The sequence below is a fragment of the Mesoplodon densirostris genome, chromosome 3 (assembly GCF_025265405.1).
Source record: "Mesoplodon densirostris isolate mMesDen1 chromosome 3, mMesDen1 primary haplotype, whole genome shotgun sequence".
Classification (NCBI taxonomy): Eukaryota; Metazoa; Chordata; class Mammalia; order Artiodactyla; family Ziphiidae; genus Mesoplodon; species Mesoplodon densirostris.
This window is the reverse complement of record NC_082663.1, coordinates 107,141,425-107,160,007: the sequence shown is the minus strand read 5'-3', so window position 1 is coordinate 107,160,007 and position 18,583 is coordinate 107,141,425. Positions and strand designations below refer to the sequence as shown.

The 18,583-nt window shown below is 42.7% G+C and overlaps 1 protein-coding gene and 1 pseudogene across 1 annotated transcript in view; one reads left to right on the top strand and one right to left on the bottom strand.

Annotated features, from left to right (window-relative positions):
* Positions 1-163: 163 nt before the first annotated feature.
* Positions 164-8,368, bottom strand: LOC132486827 (large ribosomal subunit protein uL14-like; annotated as a pseudogene).
* Positions 8,369-8,695: 327 nt separating this feature from the next.
* ALDH7A1 (aldehyde dehydrogenase 7 family member A1) overlaps positions 8,696-18,583 on the top strand; it is a 36,946-nt gene continuing 27,058 nt past the window's right edge. Inside the window, exons 1-5 of the mRNA XM_060093297.1 lie at positions 8,696-8,896; positions 10,387-10,440; positions 10,988-11,053; positions 17,356-17,436; positions 18,011-18,134. Coding sequence (XP_059949280.1) covers positions 8,705-8,896; positions 10,387-10,440; positions 10,988-11,053; positions 17,356-17,436; positions 18,011-18,134 — 517 coding nt within the window. The 5' untranslated portion in view covers positions 8,696-8,704. The remainder of the gene's footprint in view (positions 8,897-10,386; positions 10,441-10,987; positions 11,054-17,355; positions 17,437-18,010; positions 18,135-18,583) is intronic.

Here is an 18,583-nt window from a genome sequence, read left to right as displayed (position 1 = left end):
TCTGGTGTCCCCCTCCGGCTCTCCAGCCACGCTGGCGCTGCTCACGTTGTTCCTCAGGCACCCTTTGTCCTTTCCCGGCCCAAGGGCTTTGCACTTGCTGTTCCCTCTTCTTGGCAGACTCTCCAACACCCCGACACCCCATTCTTGCACAGGTTATGCTGTCTCATGATTCAGGATTCTGATTAAATGCCACCTTCTCAGAGAGGTCTTCTTCAACCACCCTCACTAAAACAGGGTCTCCCCTGTCACTCTCAAACCCTTTTTTTCCCCTCATGGTATCAATAGTCATATGTGTATTTTAAAAATTTTTTGTCTGAGCTCCCCACTAAAATGTCAGTTTTATTCGCCGTTGTTTCTACCTGCGTACATACATGACTTCTTGTATGTAAAGATGGTCAAGAAACATTAGACTTTTTTTTTTTTTTTTTTTTTTTGCGTAAAGGGGATCTTGTAATTTGTACCTTTTCCTATTCTGCAATCTACTTTAAAAAAGAAACAATATTGGGGTCCAGTGGTTGGGACTCCGCGCTTCCACTGCTGGAGGCTGTGTTCGATCCCTGGTCTGGAGATAAAATCCTGGAAGCCGCGAGGCGCGGCCAAAAAAAATAAATAAATAAAGCAGTTTATCTGGATACCTTTCTATACCAGAATATAAAGATCCAGCTCCTTTTTTTTTTTTTTTTTTTTAAGGGATCAGTATTTATTTATTTATTTATTTATTTTGGCTGTGTTGGGTCTTCGTTTCTGTGCGTGGGCTTTCTCTAGTTGCGGTGAGCGGGGGCCACTCTTCATCGCGGTGCACGGGCCTCTCACTGTCGCGGTCTCTCTTGTTGCGGAGCACAGGTTCCAGACACGCAGGCTCAGTAGTTGTGGCTCACGGGCCTAGTTGCTCTGCGGCACGTGGGATCTCGGACCGGGGCACGAACCCGTGTCCCCTGCATCGGCAGGCAGACTCTCAACCACTGCGCCTCCAGGGAAGCCCTAGCTCCTTCTTTTTAATGACTCCCTAGTTTTCCATTGCATGAAGGTAGCCTCATTTTTTAGTCTCTGATGGTGTTTTGCAATGAACATGTCTTTTTACAAACTTGTTTTATTATTTCCTTAGGATATGTCTCTAGACTGTACGGAAAAAAATGAATTTAGATTTTTGAAATGTGAATTTAATACCTATAAAGGAATTTAGAAGTCACCTGGTCCAATTTATTTTGACAACTGAAGAGAGTTTACATAGCTAAGCTATTGAAGACCTGCGTCTTGATTCCGGGTCTCCTAATTCTTAGACAACTTTATTATTTTACCTTTTCTGCATAGAATTACAATCCCCCTACAATTGATTTTTGTGCGTGGTGTGAGGTAGGAGTACATTTTCATGTTATTATTAACATTTTACTATGTGGTATGGGAGGCAGCTAAATACCATAGAATGCGTAGAACAACCCCTCACGCTAAAGACTTTCTCCAGTGTTTTCCACCAGAAGAGTTTTAGTTCTTACCTTTAGGCCTATGGTCCATTTTGACTTAATTCTTATATCTAGCGTGAAGTAAAAGTCAAGGTTCCTTTTTTTCTGTGTGTGCCTGAATATCCAAATAATATAGCACTATTTGTTGAAAAGACTATTCTTTCTCCCTTGAATTTCTTTGACACCTTCATTGAAAGTTGACTATATATATGAAGGTTTACTTTTGAGCACCCTATTCTGTTCCATTGATCTTTATGTCTATCTTTACACCAATGTGACACTTTCTTGGTTACTGTAGCTTTATAACAATTGTAAAATTGTTACAATAATTGTTAAAATTAGGTAATGTAAATTTGTTCTTTTTTTTTCCAGAACTGTTTTGGCTATTCTAGATCCTTTGCCCTTTCATTTAAACTTTAGACTCTGCTTGCCAATTCTGGTATTTTGGTTGGGATTGCATTGAATCTACAGTTTAATTTGGACATTGGGGAGACTATCTTAGCCTGATACCATTGAATGCAGGAATCATATACTGCTAATCAATAACTCTTCTTCTTCTAAATTCTGGGCTCCTAAACCACTAGATAGGTAGTATATACCCTGGGAGAGAATGCAGTGATTAGAGGATGTGAATGGTTGGTCCTTTCTGAGAACAATTTTCCCCATTAAGTAATAAGCCAGCATTTTAGCTGGAGCATCATTTTTTGGTTAGCTTGATTAATATGAGCCTGCCCAGAGCAATAGTTAGTGTCATTCACTCATGCTCTGATAAATCAGATTCTGAGTTTACAATAATGAAATTTTATCCTTGGTGATTTCTCCAGTTTAGTGCTGCCTTGGGGGCAAGCATGCATTATCAGATCAAATCCCTCTGCCTTCTGGCCAGCTATTGTTGAAGAACAAAGACAGCTAGTATTCATGAAGACTTCCCAAGCACAGGTTAGTTTGTACTTATGCCGTGACTCCAAAGTCTTTGTTATAACCACCCTATGATGCCTTTGATAAGTCATTTGAAAAGCAGAATTGGCCATTTGCTAACTTCCCCACTTTTATTAGAGAATTGGTTCAAGGTGTCCTGAGTTTAGTCAGTACATTTAAATTACTATAGGGCTTTGCAGTTTTTACATATACTTTCATGTACGATCCATTTAATTCTTTTTCAAGTGGGAAATATACTTTCATATGATTCATTTAATTCTATCTCTTCGTGCTTTGCCCCATCAAAATTCATCGTTGGTGATTTTTCCTGACCTCCTATTGGCAGGCTAAGTGAGTTTTGAAAAAAGAAGGTAGAAGAGAGATGCAATCCCTATTTTCCGTATAGGCAGTTGCTGGTGTCTATCATCCCAGAACTGGTTTAGAGAGACAGCCATGAACCTCTCTTCTTAGTGAAGAGAAGGAAGTTAACATTCCTTGAGAGCATTGTGTGTTGCTTCTAAAATTTAGTGCATCTGTAAATGCCTTTTCTTTTTTTTTTTTTTTTTTTTTTTTGCGGTATGCAGGCCTCTCACTGTTGTGGCCTCTCCCGTTGCAGAGCACAGGCTCCAGATGCGCAGGCTCAGCGGCCATGACTCACGGGCCCAGGCGCTCCACAGCATGTGGGATCTTCCCGGACCAGGGCACGAACCCGTGTCCCCTGCATTGGCAGGCAGACTCTCAACCACTGCGCCACCAGGGAAGTCCCCTTTTCATTTTTTGAATCAAATGGAGGGGAAGAGAATGGAAGGATGTGGTGTTGGGATACGTGTACAAAGAATCTTACTGGCAGCCCAGAAAGTGAGGAGAATTAAATTCTCCATTAAAATGTTTGGGAATTAAAATGAAGGAAATTAGTTCTTCAGTCCTAGGGGTGGATGGAAAATGGTAGCTGGGTTGTTGATAGAGATTACCAATGCTGGACAGGGTACCCTTGCTTTCTACCACAGAGGTGTGTTTATAGTTTCATTTTTTTTTTTTTTTTTTTTAATGCGGGCCTCTCATTGTTGTGGCCTCTCCCATTGCAGAGCACAGGCTCCGGATGCTCAGGCTCAGCGGCCATGGTTCACGGGCCCAGCCACTCCGCGGCATGTGGGATCTTCCCAGACCGGGGTATGAATCCGTGTCCCCTGAATCGGCAGGTGGACTCTCAACAACTGCGCCACCAGGGAAGCCCCTATAGTTTCATTTTTTCGTTGATGTAAATGTATGTGAGCCTGGTAGGATTCTGGGAATTGTGGAGCCATGCAAGGATGAGTCAGAGATGGTCCTTGCCTTAATGGGGAAATATATAACATTTTCAAGTGGAAGCATCATTCAGGTATCTCCAGCACTTAACTACAGTTTCTGATAGGTGCTTGATACATGCCGATTTCAACATGGTTTGTTGAAATCATTTGTGTCATAAGGATGGAACAGATAAAGCTCAAGCATGAATGCAGAGATGGAAGGAAGGGTTTTACAGGTAGAGAGAACAGCAAGGGCAAAGACACTGAGAGGAAAACACAGGCTTTGTATAGCAACATACAATGACTGTCTGGTTGCAGTGTGGAAGGCCACAAGGCAAGTCCACTTGGAATCACTGAGACACCTTATTAATTCAATTGAATTGAGAGTGTGTGTATATTTTTAACTCATGCCCAAATCATGCTGACTGAGATGGTGCTATTTCCCTTATATAGAGTAAGCCCAGTTATTGTGGAATTAGATGGAAAATGGGATGGTGGAGGGGTGGGGTTGGGGTAGAAAGAATATTGCCGGAAGAGGTGGGATGAATTGGGAGATTGGGATTGACATATATACACTAATATGTATAAAATGGATAGCTAATAAGAACCTGCTGTAAAAAAAAAAAAAAAAAGTAACCCCCCCACAAAAAATTGCAGGAAGATAGAAGAAATGGAGAATAAAGGAAATTGATCAAAACTGTCTTTGTTCTTCAAAAGCGAGAATATACCCAGGCAGGATATTTAAAGGGAAATGCCAATATTTAATATTTTTCATTCTTTAGAAAACTCTAATTTATAATTTAACAAAGTGGCAAAAACAAAAAATCCTCTCTCCTCCACCAAAAACCCTCCTCCTTTGGCTACTCCAGGAAACAGCAGTCACCATCACTTTGGGAACTTGTTAGAAATACTGACTCTCAACTTACCTCAGCATAATAAAGGCCATATATGACAAACCCACAGCCAACATCGTTCTCAAAGGTGAAAAACTGAAACCATTTCCACTAAGATCAGGAACAAGACAAAGTTGCCCACTCTCACCACTATTATTCAACATACTTCTGGAAGTTTTAGCCACAGCAATCAGAGAAGAAAAAGAAATGAATCCAAATCGGAAAAGAAGAAGTAAAGCTGTCACTGTTTGCAGATGACATGATACTATACATAGAGAATCCTAAAGACGCTACCAGAAAACTACAAGAGCTAATCAATGAATCTGGTAAAGTAGCAGAATACAAAATTAATGCACAGAAATCTCTTGCATTCCTATACACTACTGATGAAAAATCTGAAAGACAAATTAAAGAAACACTCCCATTTACCATTGCAAAAAAAAGAATAAAATACCTGGGAATAAACCTACCTAAGGAGACAAAAGACCTGTATGCAGAAAACTATAAGACACTGATGGAAGAAATTAAAGATGATACAAACAGATGGAGAGATACACCATGGTCTTGGATTGGAAGAATCAACATGACTATAGTACCCAAAGAAATCTAAAGATTCAGTGAAATCCCTATCAGACTACCAATGGCATTTTTCACAGAACTAGAACAAAAAAAAATTGACAATTTGTTTGGAAACACAAAAGACCCCAAATAGCCAAAGCAATCTTTTTTTTTTTTTTGCAGTACGTGGGCCTCTCACTGTTGTGGCCTCTCCTGTTGCAGAGCACAGGCTCCGGACATGCGCAAGCTCAGTGGCCATGGCTCACGGGCCTAGCCGCTCCGCGGCATGTGGGATCTTCCTGGACCGGGGCATGAACCTGTGTCCCCTGCATTGGCAGGCAGACTCTCAACCACTGTGCCACCAGGGAAGCCCAGCCAAAGCAATCTTGAGGAAGAAAAACGGAGCTGGAGGAATCAGGCTCCCAGACGTCAGACTATACTACAAAGCTACAGTAATCGAGACAGTATGGTACTGGTACGAGAACAGAAATATAGATCAATGGAACAGGATAGAGAGCCCAGAGATAAACCCACACACATATGGTCACCTTATTTTTGATAAAGGAGGCAAGAATATACAGTGGAAAAAAGACATCCTCTTCAATAAGTAGTGCTGGGAAAACTGGACAGCTACATGTAAAAGAATGAAATTAGGGGCTTCCCTGGTGGCGCAGTGGTTGAGAATCTGCCTGCCAATGCAGGGGACACGGGTTTGAGCCGTGGTCTGGGAAGATCCCACATGCCGTGGAGCAACTAGGCCCGTGAGCCACAACTACTGAGCCTGTGCATCTGGAGCCTGTGCTCCGCAACAAGAGAGGCCGCAACAGTGAGAGGCCTGCGCACTGTGATGAAGACTGGCCCTCGCTTGCTGCAACTAGAGAAAGCCCTTGCACAGAAACAAAGACCCAACACTGCCAAAAATAAATAAATAAATTTAAAAAATAAAAGTAAAAGGAATTCTCTTTAAAAAAAAGAAGAAGAATGAAATTAGAACACTTCCTAACACCATACACAAAAATAAACTCCAAATGGATTAAAGACCTAAATGTAAGTCCAGACACTATAAAACTCTTAGAGGAAAACATAGGCAGAACACTCTATGACATAAATCACAGCAGGGGGCTTCCCTGGTGGCGCAGTGGTTGAGAGTCCACCTGCCGATGCAGGGGACACGGGTTCGTGCCCCGGTCCAGGAAGATCCCATATGCCCTGGAGCAGCTAGTCCCGTGAGCCATGGCCGCTGAGCCTGCGCATCTGGAGCCTGTGCTCCGCAACGGGAGAGGCCACAATAGTGAGAGGCCCGTGTACCACAAAAAAAAAAAAAAAAAAAAAAAAAAAAATCACAGCAGGATTCTTCTTGACCCACCTCCTAGAGAAATGGAAATAAAAACAAAAATAAACAAATGGGACCTAATGAAACTTAGAAGCTTTTTTTTTTTTTTTGGAGCAAATAATTTTTATTATCATTTTTTTCTTTTACAAATACACCAAAGAGCCATGCAATGCTGCCAGCTTTGGATACAATCCTGGGCCACAAGTCTGCACATTCCTTTGCAACTGGTCCTGTGATGGTAGAACCTTTCATCTCGCCTTTATTTATTTACCCCTGCATTATCTTCAAAATAAAGAAACACACCATCTTTTCTCCGGTACGACTTTCGTTGTCGAATTACCACTGCTGGATGTACTTTCTTTCTGAGCTCTGGTTTGCCTTTCTTGACTGTGGCCATCACCATGTCACCCACACCAGCAGCAGGAAGTCTATTCAGTCGTCCCTTGATCCCGTTCACAGAGATGATATACAGATTTTTGGCTCCTGTGCGGTCATCACAGTTTATCACGGCTCCAACCGGAAGACCCAACGAAATCCGGAATTTCGCACCAGAGGACCCACCACATCCTCGCGTCCTCGCTTTGACATCTTGAACGCCAGAAAGGGCCAAAAAGGAAGTAGGTATAAAGGACACTGAGATCTCAACTCCAACGCCCCGCCCAATCTGGTCACATTGAAACTTAAAAGCTTTTGCACAGCAAAGGAAACCATGAACAAGACGAAAAGACATCCCTCCGAATGGGAGAAAATATTTGCAAATGAAGCAACTGACAAAGGATTAACCTCCAAAATTTATAAGCAGCTCATGCAGCTCAATATAAAAAAAATAAACAACCCAATCCAAATATGGGCAGAAGACCTAAATAGACATTTCTCCAAAGAAGATATACAGATTGCCAACAAACACATGAAAGAATGCTCAACATCACTGATCATTAGAGAAATGCAAATCAAAACTACAATGAGTTATCACCTCACACCAGTCAGAATGGCCATCATCAAAAATCTACAAACAATAAATGCTGGAGAGGATATGGAGAAAAGGGAACCCTCTTGCACTGTTCTTGCGAATGTAAATTGATACAGCCACTGTGGAGAACAGTATGGAGGTTCCTTTAAAAACTAAAAACAGAACTATCATATGACCCAGCAATCCTACTACTGGGCATATACCATGAGAAAACCATAATTCAAAAAGAGTCATGTACCACAATGTTCATTGCAGCTCTATTTACAATAGCCAGGACATGGAAACAACCTAAATGTCCATGGACAGATGAATGGATAAAGAAGATGTGGCACATATATACAATGGAATATTACTCAGCCATAAAAAGAAACGAAATCGAGTTATTTGTAGTGAGGTGGATGGACCTAGGGTCTGTCATACAGAGTGAAGTAAGTCAGAAAGAGAAAAACAAATACCGTATGCTAACACATATATATGGAATCTAAAAAAAAAAAAAAGGTTCTGAAGAACCTAGGGGCAGGACAGGAATAAAGACACAGACTAGAGAATGGACTTGAGGACACGGGGAGGGGGAAGGGTAAGCTGGGACGAAGTGAGAGAGTGGCATGGACATATATACACTACCAAATACAAAACAGATAGCTAGTGGGACGCAGCCGCGTAGCACAGGGAGATCAGCTTGGTGCTTTGTGACCACCTAGAGGGGTGGCATAGGGAGTGTGGGAGGAAGACGCAAGAGGGAGGAGATATGGGGATATATGTATATGTATAGCTGATTCAGTTTGTTATAAAGCAGAAACTAACACACCATTGTAAAGCAATTATACTCCAATAAAGATTAAAAAAAATACAGCAGAAAAAAAAATGAAATACCGACTCTCAGACCCCAGTCTGGACCCACCAGATCAAAATGTTCATTTAACACGATGGCCAGGTGATTACTCGCACATTTCAGACTGACAAGGCCTGCTCTAACTTACTGTATTGTAGAGCTAATATTTTGCGGAAAAAAAATTTCTAGCTGGTGCCGCTGTTCCCAGTCTCTTTCACCAGATGGCAGTAGCCCGTTCACTTCCTCCCAGCCCCACTGTTTCAGGCCGGGGTTAAGCTCCGGGTTACAGCTCCGGGCTCTTGCGGAAGATCCAAATAGGCAGGGAGATGCCGAGGGAGGGGGCGGACCCTGTGGGCGGGACCGGGCCTGCCCAATGGGTTCCTCCGGGTGGGGGGCGGGGCCCTATTTCAGCTGCTCCTCGGAACGCAGGCGCAGTGCGCCTCCCTGGTTCAGTATGTGGCGTGTTCCCTGTCGGCTGTGCGTGTACGTCGCAAGGAAGAGCAAGCTCACGGGACCTTTGAACAGGCCTGCCGCCTTCATGTCCACTCTGCTCATCAATCAGCCCCAGTATGCTTGGCTCAAGGAGCTGGGGCTCCGCGAGGAAAACGAGGGCGTGTATAATGGAAGCTGGGGAGGCCGGGGAGAGGTATGCGGGCGTCCCGGGCAATCTCTGCGGCCTCACTTCGCCCCGGGAGGTCGGACAGGCACGGACGCTGTCAGCGGTTGTACTGGGTGGGAAGTTTTGAAGTCCACAGTAAAAGTTTCCTCACGTAGAATGTCTTAAAAATGCCGTTAGATTTTAGGTCGCGTATGTTATGGAGAATCGAGTTCATTTTGAAGCTGGTTGGGGTTGAAGTTCCCACGCATACTTGAAACCGTGCCGGCAGAGTTCGAAATGCCAGAGTGAGAAATGCCACACGCTTAGCGGTGGAAATTATCGGAATTTTGTGCTTGACTGTGGCTCCTCACATGTGAGGTGCGCCACAGGTAATGTTTTACAGTATAGTTTTTTGGGTTTTTTTTTTTTTGCGGTACGCGGGCCTCTCACTGTTGTGGCCTCCCGTTGCGGAGCACAGGCTCCGGACGCGCAGGCCCAGCGGCCACGGCTCACGGGCCCAGCCGCTCCGCGGCACGTGGGATCCTCCCGGACCGGGGCACGAACCCGAGTCCCCTGCATCGGCAGGTGGACCCGCAACCACTGCGCCACCAGGGAAGCCCTACAGTATAGTTTTATCTTGTCTTCTTTTCTGAAATCCTTTGGAATGCAAGCTCGGACTTGCTGAAATCCTATGATGTTTTCATTGGGCTCTGAGCTTCCTTGAGGGCTGGGTTTTCAGCGTTTCTCTATTTCCAGAGCCTGACACCGTGCTTGACACCCAGTTAATGTTCAATAAAATGTTTTATAGAGTAGGATGGAAAGGTTAGGTTATTATCATCTAGATGTTTTTGAGAGCTGCATACAAAAGAAAGCTTTTTAAAGAAAATGTTATGTAACATTCTGATAGTTTGTTGAATGAACCTGCTTTGTTAGAGGAAACACAACTTTTAGTTATCTGTGACAGTAGGGGATGCAGGTGGTTTTAATTGTTCCCCAAATCCCCCCTCCCCCATTGGTGGTTTCAGCCTGTTTTCCCTGTGGTATCCAATCATTAGATTCATGGATAAATACCCTCTCCTGAAAGCCTTTTTTAAAGCTACACCTGGGTTTTTTCTTTATAATTGACCTCTCCCGTTTGTGTGGACACAGGCTTTTCCCATGGTTGTCTAGCTTTGGACATTTCACCCCTTATCAGAGGGTGGGCAGAGTAAGGGAGAGAGGGAATAAGTTAAACTTGTAACTTTGGTCTGTTGTTAATGGGAAAAGAGGCAAAATAATGGATTACATTTAGGCTTTTGTTTAAATACCTAATATTTAGAATGGTGAAGGGGGTTTTGCAGAAAAGGTTGTTCTGAATGTTCGGGTCAAAATGAAAGAGCTCTGTAGAGTCGCTTATTTGTAACAAGTTAATGTGAAGGTTCTGAGTTTGAATATTGTGTCTTAGTCTTTTTTTTCCCTTTTTTTCTTTCCCCATTTCATCTGCTCCCCCGGTTTGGGATTGCATTTTCTATTTATGGTGGTCATCTTTTTGTTTTAAGGTTATCACCACCTATTGTCCTGCTAACAATGAGCCGATAGCGAGAGTCCGACAGGTAAGTGGGTTTTTTTTTTTTTTAATGCAAAATGCCCACTGGGAGTTTGTGCCAGTGATGACGAGCAATACAACTTTACAAAGTCAAAGAATAATGTTTCTTTTTAATGTAACATTTAAGAATATCTGAGGGAGACTCTTGATGGGGGTGTGTGTGCCCCAGAAAAGGTGAACCCTAGAGAGGACTCGGGAGGGGGTCCATTGAAGGCCATGCTTCTGGATCACCTGGGGACTTTTGTTAGAATGAATGTTTTGACCTCTTAAATCTGGGTTGGAGCCTGAGGTCCTGAATTTCTAATACACCTCAGGTATTGCTCACAGATGAGGCTCCTGGACCTCGCTTTGAGAAGCAAGGTTTTAAAAAGCACAGATTATAACTTACTGAATTCCAGCAAGTTTTTGGAAGTGTAGGCTGTGAAAATCATTTTAAACCACAAATCTTAGGGTCAACCAGAGATTTTTACAATTCTTTTCCAAAAATCTGTGTTCTTAGAAGATCATCACTGCCCTTTCCTTTACCCTTTATCTCCCTCCAAATCTTTATTTAGGCCAGCATGGCTGACTATGAAGAAACTGTAAAGGAAGCAAGAGAAGCATGGAGAATCTGGGCAGATGTAAGTATGGAGGCCATGGCACGATTACCTACTGTAATGACGGTGAGATAAGAGACATCTGATGAGCAGGCCAGTGCCCCCTTGCTGAAACAGGAGCTCCTGGGGGCTGCGACTATCTCCTCTGCTGTAGTTCTAACGTAGTGCCTTTTCCACATTTGGCCTTCAGTAATTCGGTAATTTTAAAAGGAATAGAACTCTACTAATGTGGCATAAACTTGATCTGTGAACACTTTACTCTCCAACTGAAGTTACTTGAATTTATAATTAAGCAAAGAGAAAGGAATATCTATGCTAAAAATACCTGTATGCCCCTTCTCCCTCTTCCTGCCAGTTTTTTCGGGGGTGGTGGTTATCTTAGCACTAGGTCGACATTCCTGGTTCAAAGGACAGTGGTGGCAGTGGCCCCTCTTACCGGGCCTAGGCTCCAGTTCCTCAACAGTCTGATGAGGCTTTGCGGCCGGTTCTGCCTTCTTTGTCTGTCTCCACCAGGAGTTCTGTGAGCTGGTGTAGGGATTTTGACTGCAGCTGGGCTGGGCCACACTGAGCTATCACTAGATAAGGGCCTTAGGTCTGGAGGAGGGGAGAGTAAAGAACTGGCCTAGCCTGGATCTCTCAGGCCTGCCTCACCTCCCCCACCCTGAATATCCCTTTTGGTCTTCAGCTGAAGGCCCGAAGCAGCAGGAATATCCGGTCGGTTAACCTAGCTCTGCCCCTGGGTTTGTTACTTCACCTTAGTGTGCTTTGTCTTGTAAAAAGGGGAGACCAGGTGTGCTTACCTCTCGAGTTATTGTAAGGGTTAAATGAATTAATCATTTAAAATGCTTGCAGATGGGGGCAAACCTCCGTACCTGTGAGCTTGATTTCTGGAACCATGTGCTGCTGGGTTTGTGACTGCTGAGCCTCAGTGGTTTTTTGTTTTTCTCCTGAATCCGCGATTGCTGTGGGGAGTTGGGGAAGGGCAGACTCTCCAGGAGAGCCCTGGGTTGGATGCAGGGTTGTTGTCAGCCAAGAGACCGCCTCTGTGCAAAGCAGGAAGAACATCTCTTTAATTGTGGCTGTAAGTTATGCTCAGGGTTCCATTATATCCAATCAAAAATATCCTTGAACAAAGAAAATACCACTTCCAAAAGTAAGCAGTGTGCTAAGTAAAGTTCACCTTAGCAGGATAGAGAATTGTGACCAAAGCTGTGTCAAATTATTTTAAGTCAGCCGGTTCCACCTATGTGGGTCTCACATCTGCAGATACTGAGTGCTGACTGTTCTCAGCCACTCTGTGTAAGGGACTTGAGCATCCACAAGTTTTGGAATCCGTGGGGGTCCTGGAACCAATCTCCTGTGGATACTGAAGGACAATTGTATTTTTTTTTTTAATTAATAGACTTTATATTTTAGAGCAGTTTTAGGGTGAAACTATAGGGGAGGAAAATTTTTTATTCTCTGCTAGGTTCTTTGGCTGTTCTAGTAATTAAATCAGCATACAGCAGATTGACAGGAGAAAAACAAATTTTAATTGTGTATGAGGGGGAGACACAAAGATATGAGACCCAAAGGCAGTCAGGCAGTTGAGGCTTATATACCATCCTGATCTAAGGGAAGGGATGGGGGCCTGAGGCTTCAAAGAAGAGGAGGACAAATCTCAGGAACGTGAGAAGAGCAAGTGTTTGGTAACAAATGTTTTCCCTCATGCAGATAAGTCAGATATAAAAAGTTACCTCTGGCGGTAGCTCCTGGTATAGGTCCCCTTTCTAAGTTCTTGTAGGTGGTTAAGGAGGAGTTGGAAATCTTTTCCGAGTCTGCTGTGATTTGATTGCCTTTAGCTCAAAATAATGCCAAAGAACATGCCAGACTGGCCCATTCTGGGGTGGCTTGAACCCCTTCAACAGAAGGATGATCAGGAAGTGTAGAGTTCCTTACTCTCCATCACTTCTGCAAGTTTCCTGTATTAATACCCTGCATTAGTGTGGTACGTGTTAATTGGTGAGCCAATATGGATACATTAGTATTAACAAGTCCATAATTTGCATTAGGATTCACTCTTTGCATGTGCTATTTTGAATGCTAGTGAAACTTTTGACCAGAAACTTCCATTATATGTGTGTCTTTACCCACAGTAAATACAATCTTGTCTGAAAAAAGATTTGTGTGAATTCAGGGTCTTTTCTTTCCCTGAACTGGCTTTTAGGTTAGTCTTGGCTTTGCCCGAGGCGGTGGCAGCTGGAATTGTGATGTCTTTCTTTAATATTGTGCTGTACTTTGTTGTTGTTGCTACTTTTGAACTCAGGTTCTTACTTGGTGCCTGCTCTTTACTCAACTGGGCCGGCCTCTGCACCTAACATTCTTACTATTTCTGCTTTTACTTGTTAGACCTCTCAGTAGAGTCAGGGTGCTAAGTGGGGACAGGTGGCTTTCCTGGGTGATGGTAAAATCGGTCGGGAATCCCACTTGTTAGAATTTGAGTTAAGCAATTGAGTCCAAAGTTTAGGGAAGAAGCAGAGCCTTTCCTAACTGTGCCTCTGGACTCCTGCCAGCAGGGCTGCTGGTTCTCAAATAAGGACAGACCAAAGCTTGATCCCCTCCTGGTATATACACTTTTCCTCTTGGATGCTCACTCATGTGGGGCTACTTCTGCTTGGTCCTGACCTTTCTGGATGGCCTTGCCTGTGAGGACAAACCACGGTTTCATTTAGTTCATTTGTGTTAAACCTGGAATTTTTCAAAGGGAACTTTGTCTCCTTTTTCCTTAAAAAAAAATATGAAAATATGAAAAGGTAGTTATAAAAACATTTCTTTCTCTTAACTAAAACTAACCACAGGGAACCTGTTTGGGACTTCTTGCTCTGTTGCTTTCTTTCATGAGCTAGATTTAGTCTGAATGCCACCTGTTTCTGCCTCTCTCCATCCGCTGTGTGTGTCATCATTTTCTCTCTCCATTTCTGGAGAGGAAGTGCCAGAGATGACAGGAACTGTGAATGGGCCTTCTCTAGCTGAATAAAAGGATACCAGATACTTGGTAACTCTTCAACATGGGTGGGTGTCTTTGTAGTACTTCCCCAAGGGCTCAGCTGATACTTCCCTCAGTGCTCATAGTTCTCTCCTATGGCTGCCTTTGATGCTCATTCTAAATCTGACTTCACGGTGAGGTGTGTAGGGATAAGGACTCTCATTTCCCATCTCAGGAGGGTCTGAGGTTATTGATGCCCCATCACGCTGGGACTGATCAAGCCCACACGGGGAATATGGCTGTATTCCTGGTTTCCCGCTCCCACCTCACATACCTCACCTCATACCTAATCCTGCCTTTCTTCTCATCTCTTGCTGCTCCTACTAATCATCTTGGAAGCTGGAGGAAAAAGAAAAAGAAAAAAGCCAGGTTTGAGTGGTCTGGGATGGAATGTAGTTTAAACCGTGGGTGGTGGTTCTAATATGTAGCCAGGGTTGAGACTTGATCAATTACCAAGTCTTAAACACTTTGGATTATATTTCTCTCTCTTGCTATTTTTGTGGTCCAGACAGCCACCATCTCTTGTCTGGCCTCATTTCCTACCTGAGTCTTTTCTCCCTCCAATCCATTTTCTATACCACATTTAGAGTGGTAGTTTAAAAAGCACTGTGATTTTTCTCCCCACCATATAAAACCCTCTAGTGATTTCTCCACTGCTCTTTGGATCCTTTACATAGTCCTTTGCAGTGTGGCCCCTACTTTCCTCTCCTACCTCTTTGAAGTCTTTATAGTTTTCCAAAATCACCGTGTTCTCTTGTCTTTTAGCCTTTGCGTATGTTATGCTCCCTGTCCCCCATACTTTCTCTACCTCTTCAGCTGGTAAACACCAGTCATGCTTTAGGTCTTAGGTCTAAACTCTCAACTTCTTTAAAAAGCCTCCTTCCTCCCCACCTCCTTGCCCCCAAGTAATGCTAGGTTAACACTCATAGGTCGTCCAGTTGTGCAGTCTAGCTCCATCACGGTGCTTATCACATGAAATTGTAATCTCCTGTTTTGTTTCTACCACCCTCACTCGACCATTGGCTCTAGGGGGCATGAATTGTAGCTGACTTGTTTCCCTAGTATCCCAGGGGTTAACACAATATCTGGCACATAGAACGTGTGCAGTAAGTGGTGGTCGAAAGACTGATAGAATAAATGTGCTTAGAATAGCTATGTGTACTGAGTTGGCCATTCTGAGTTGAAATTAACCAATTTACTAAGTGTATAAATGTGTGGGCTAAGTTCAATCAAAACATTATTAAACCCATTCCATGCCTTAGAAAATACAAAGGATCTGTACTACTTCATTTAATGTTATAATTTTTGTTTACTGTTTCTGAAAGTGTGCAGGTATCGTAAAAATGGCAAATATCCACATACAAAATGTGGAGAATGAAAGTCTCTTATGATTCCATTTCCCAGAAATTACAACTGTTAATATCTTTTATATTCCTTCAAACTTAATGCATATGGTAAGTAAACTTTTGCTTATCTCGCAATTTTTATGGCTTTTAAAAGTTTTTCCTTATAAATCTATTCTTAGAGAGTGTCAAGCATTCTATTTTATGGCTATTCCATAATTACCCAATCGTATACTGATGGACATTTAGATGGTTTCTGTTTTCTCTACTGGAAACAGCACTGCAGTAAATGCTGTTGTACCTCTACTTTTGCACACTTATGTATATACTCAATTTCCAGAAGTAGAACTGCCTATTCAAAGCAGGGAACATTTTAAATGTTAATAGAATACCAAGCTACCCTTCAGAAAAGCTATACTAAGACATTTGGGGTACATTTGGGAAGGAGAGAGAGCGAAGAAGAGCCCTGAACTCACGGTCAAGCTCTGGGAGGCCTCTCTGTGAGGAGGGCATGGGGGGACTGGCTGCAGCCTGAGGGTGTGGGAATGGTCCTGTTAGTTGCCTTTCGAGGGAGAGGTGGAATAAATCAGGAAGAGCTGGAAGGGAGAGAAAGGGTGACATCATAGGTGGCGAAAGTATGTCTCCATTCATGCATCACATCTCAAACTTAATATGGCCCAACCTGTACTCCACCTCCAAAAAAAGATCCTGATGCTTCTTCTGAGTTATCTTCATCCCTGTAATTCTACTTCCATTTACCTAGCTATTCAAGCCAGAGACCTGGGAGTCATCCATAGTGCTTTCATTTCCCATACCTGTTCCATTAGTGTGTTCTGTCCATTCTACTTCCAAAATATATTCTGAATCCACTTTTTGTCTCCCTTGCTTCTGTCTTAAGGCTCAGTCACCAGTTTTTTTTTGCCTAGGCTAGTAGAACATGTTCTTAGTTGGTCTCCCTGCTTCTACTCTTTTCCCCTCCAATTTATTCTACACCCATCAGGCACTGATATTAGAAAAGTTCAAGCGAATCATCTTATTCTGCCTCTTAAAAACCATTAAAGACTTCCCATTGCACCTGGAGTAAAATTCAGATGCCTAAAGCTCCTTCTAGCTGTAGGCGTAGTGTCCTTCTCAGTCAGCCCCTCATATATGATCGGCTTTTATTTTCCGTGGGTCTCTTACACGTTTTTCTTTTCCTTGGGAAGAATATTCCTATGGTTGACTTTTCCCAACCTTAGGTTTCAGCTTAAATCTCACCTTGGAGATTTGGGCTGACAAGCCTTTTAGGTAAAGTAATGTACCCATTTATCCTCCAAGCCTGCTGTTTTCTCTGTCTTAGAACCCTCTTTATTTCCTTGGTCTTTATAGCCCTTGTGGCTTTTCGTAATTATTTGTTGCCTCTCCCCGCCCGTTATTAAGCATGATGACTGCTGCTAGATAATAATAATTAGCTCCATGAGTGCCTCACTTATTTTAGCCCTGGTGCCTAGTACTACTGTTGTCACATAGTATGTAGGTGCTCAGAAAGTATGTGGTGAGCGAGTGGTACTATTTGAATGGATTATTGAGTACCAGCTTTGTAAGTAAGCTGAATTTAGGGTTTGGGCATGCAGTCAGTTTGACCCATATGAAAATACCTCTGGGAATCATAAAGGATTACAGGTATGTAAGGCATTCTGAGCTTTCTGGAGCCATCCCAAAAAGTTGTGTTCAATCTGAATTTCTCTATGTACTTAGCACACAGTCCTTGGCTCACCAAGAAGGTATCATCTGGATATTTTTTTGGTCTCTGGTATGGGCTTTGGGGCCTGCCATGTCACAGTCTTGATGGGATCAAAACAGTTGTCTTTGATGTGCTTGTACTTTGTTCTCTTATTGCACATTTATCTAATACTTACTGTGTTATAGACACAAGCTTACACTTTGAATCAGACACTAAAGTTCCATTATTTTCTTAGATTCCTGCTCCAAAGCGAGGAGAAGTAGTGAGACAGATTGGTGATGCCTTGCGGGAGAAGATCCAAGTACTAGGAAGCTTGGTAAAGTATTTTTGTAGTAAATATACAATCCTTTGAGTGAGGAATAAGGCTATCTTGTCCTCCTGTGTATAAGGTTGTGATTTTTTTTTTTTTTTTTTTTTTTTTTTTTCCTTTTCTTTTTGCGGTATGCGGGCCTCTCACTGTTGTGGCCTCTCCCGTTGCGGAGCACAGGCTCCGGACGCGCAGGCCCAGCGGCCATGGCTCACGGGCCCAGCCGCTCCGCGGCATATGGGATCCCCCCAGACCGGGGCACGAACCCGTATCCCCTGCATCGGCAGGCGGACTCTCAACCACTGCGCCACCAGGGAGGCCCCCCAAGGTTGTGATTTTTAAGAAGAGTAATTTATATATTTCAAAAATCTTTTCTTTAGAGGGAAGATTAACAAGATGGACAGGAAAAAGTGAAGACAATTCTTGGGTTTTAAAATTCTTCAGAAAAATAAGAACAGACTTTATGAAGTTTATGAGCATCACAAAACAGAAACAAAATATGTTTAGATTTCCCCACCATAAATTTAATCTTTAAAGTATGAATTCTATTGGAAAAATGCGGCTTGGTCTTTTGTATTTTTAGGTGTCTTTGGAGATGGGGAAGATCTTAGTGGAAGGTGTGGGAGAAGTTCAAGAGTACGTGGATATTTGTGATTATGCTGTTGGCTTATCTCGGATGATTGGGGGACCCATCCTGCCTTCTGAAAGTAAGCAATGAAGTCAGTTCAGTTAAGAGACTTTTTATTTTATTTTATTTATTTTTAATAGTTTCATACTCTAATACAGAGAGCTCCAAAAATTTCTCTGGCTGTGAGCAGTTTGCAAAAAAGGAATTTCAGGTAATACATAGATATGATAATAACTTTAATCTCTTTACTAAGAAAGGCAAATTAAAACAGATGAAGACATCAGATTAAAATGCTTAAACTTAAAAAAAAAATTTTTTTAAATTGGCAAGTCCATGGGTGAGACAGACACTCTTTTATGGGGACTTTTGGCAATGTGGATCACCAGTCTGTCTGGGGAACAATTTGGAAAAATATCTATCCAAAGAGCCTTAAATACTTAATACCAGTTTCCAGAATCTAATTGAAGTAAATAATCTGAAATATGACTGAGGTTCCTGTGTGAAGATGTTCATTGTCCTATTAATAGG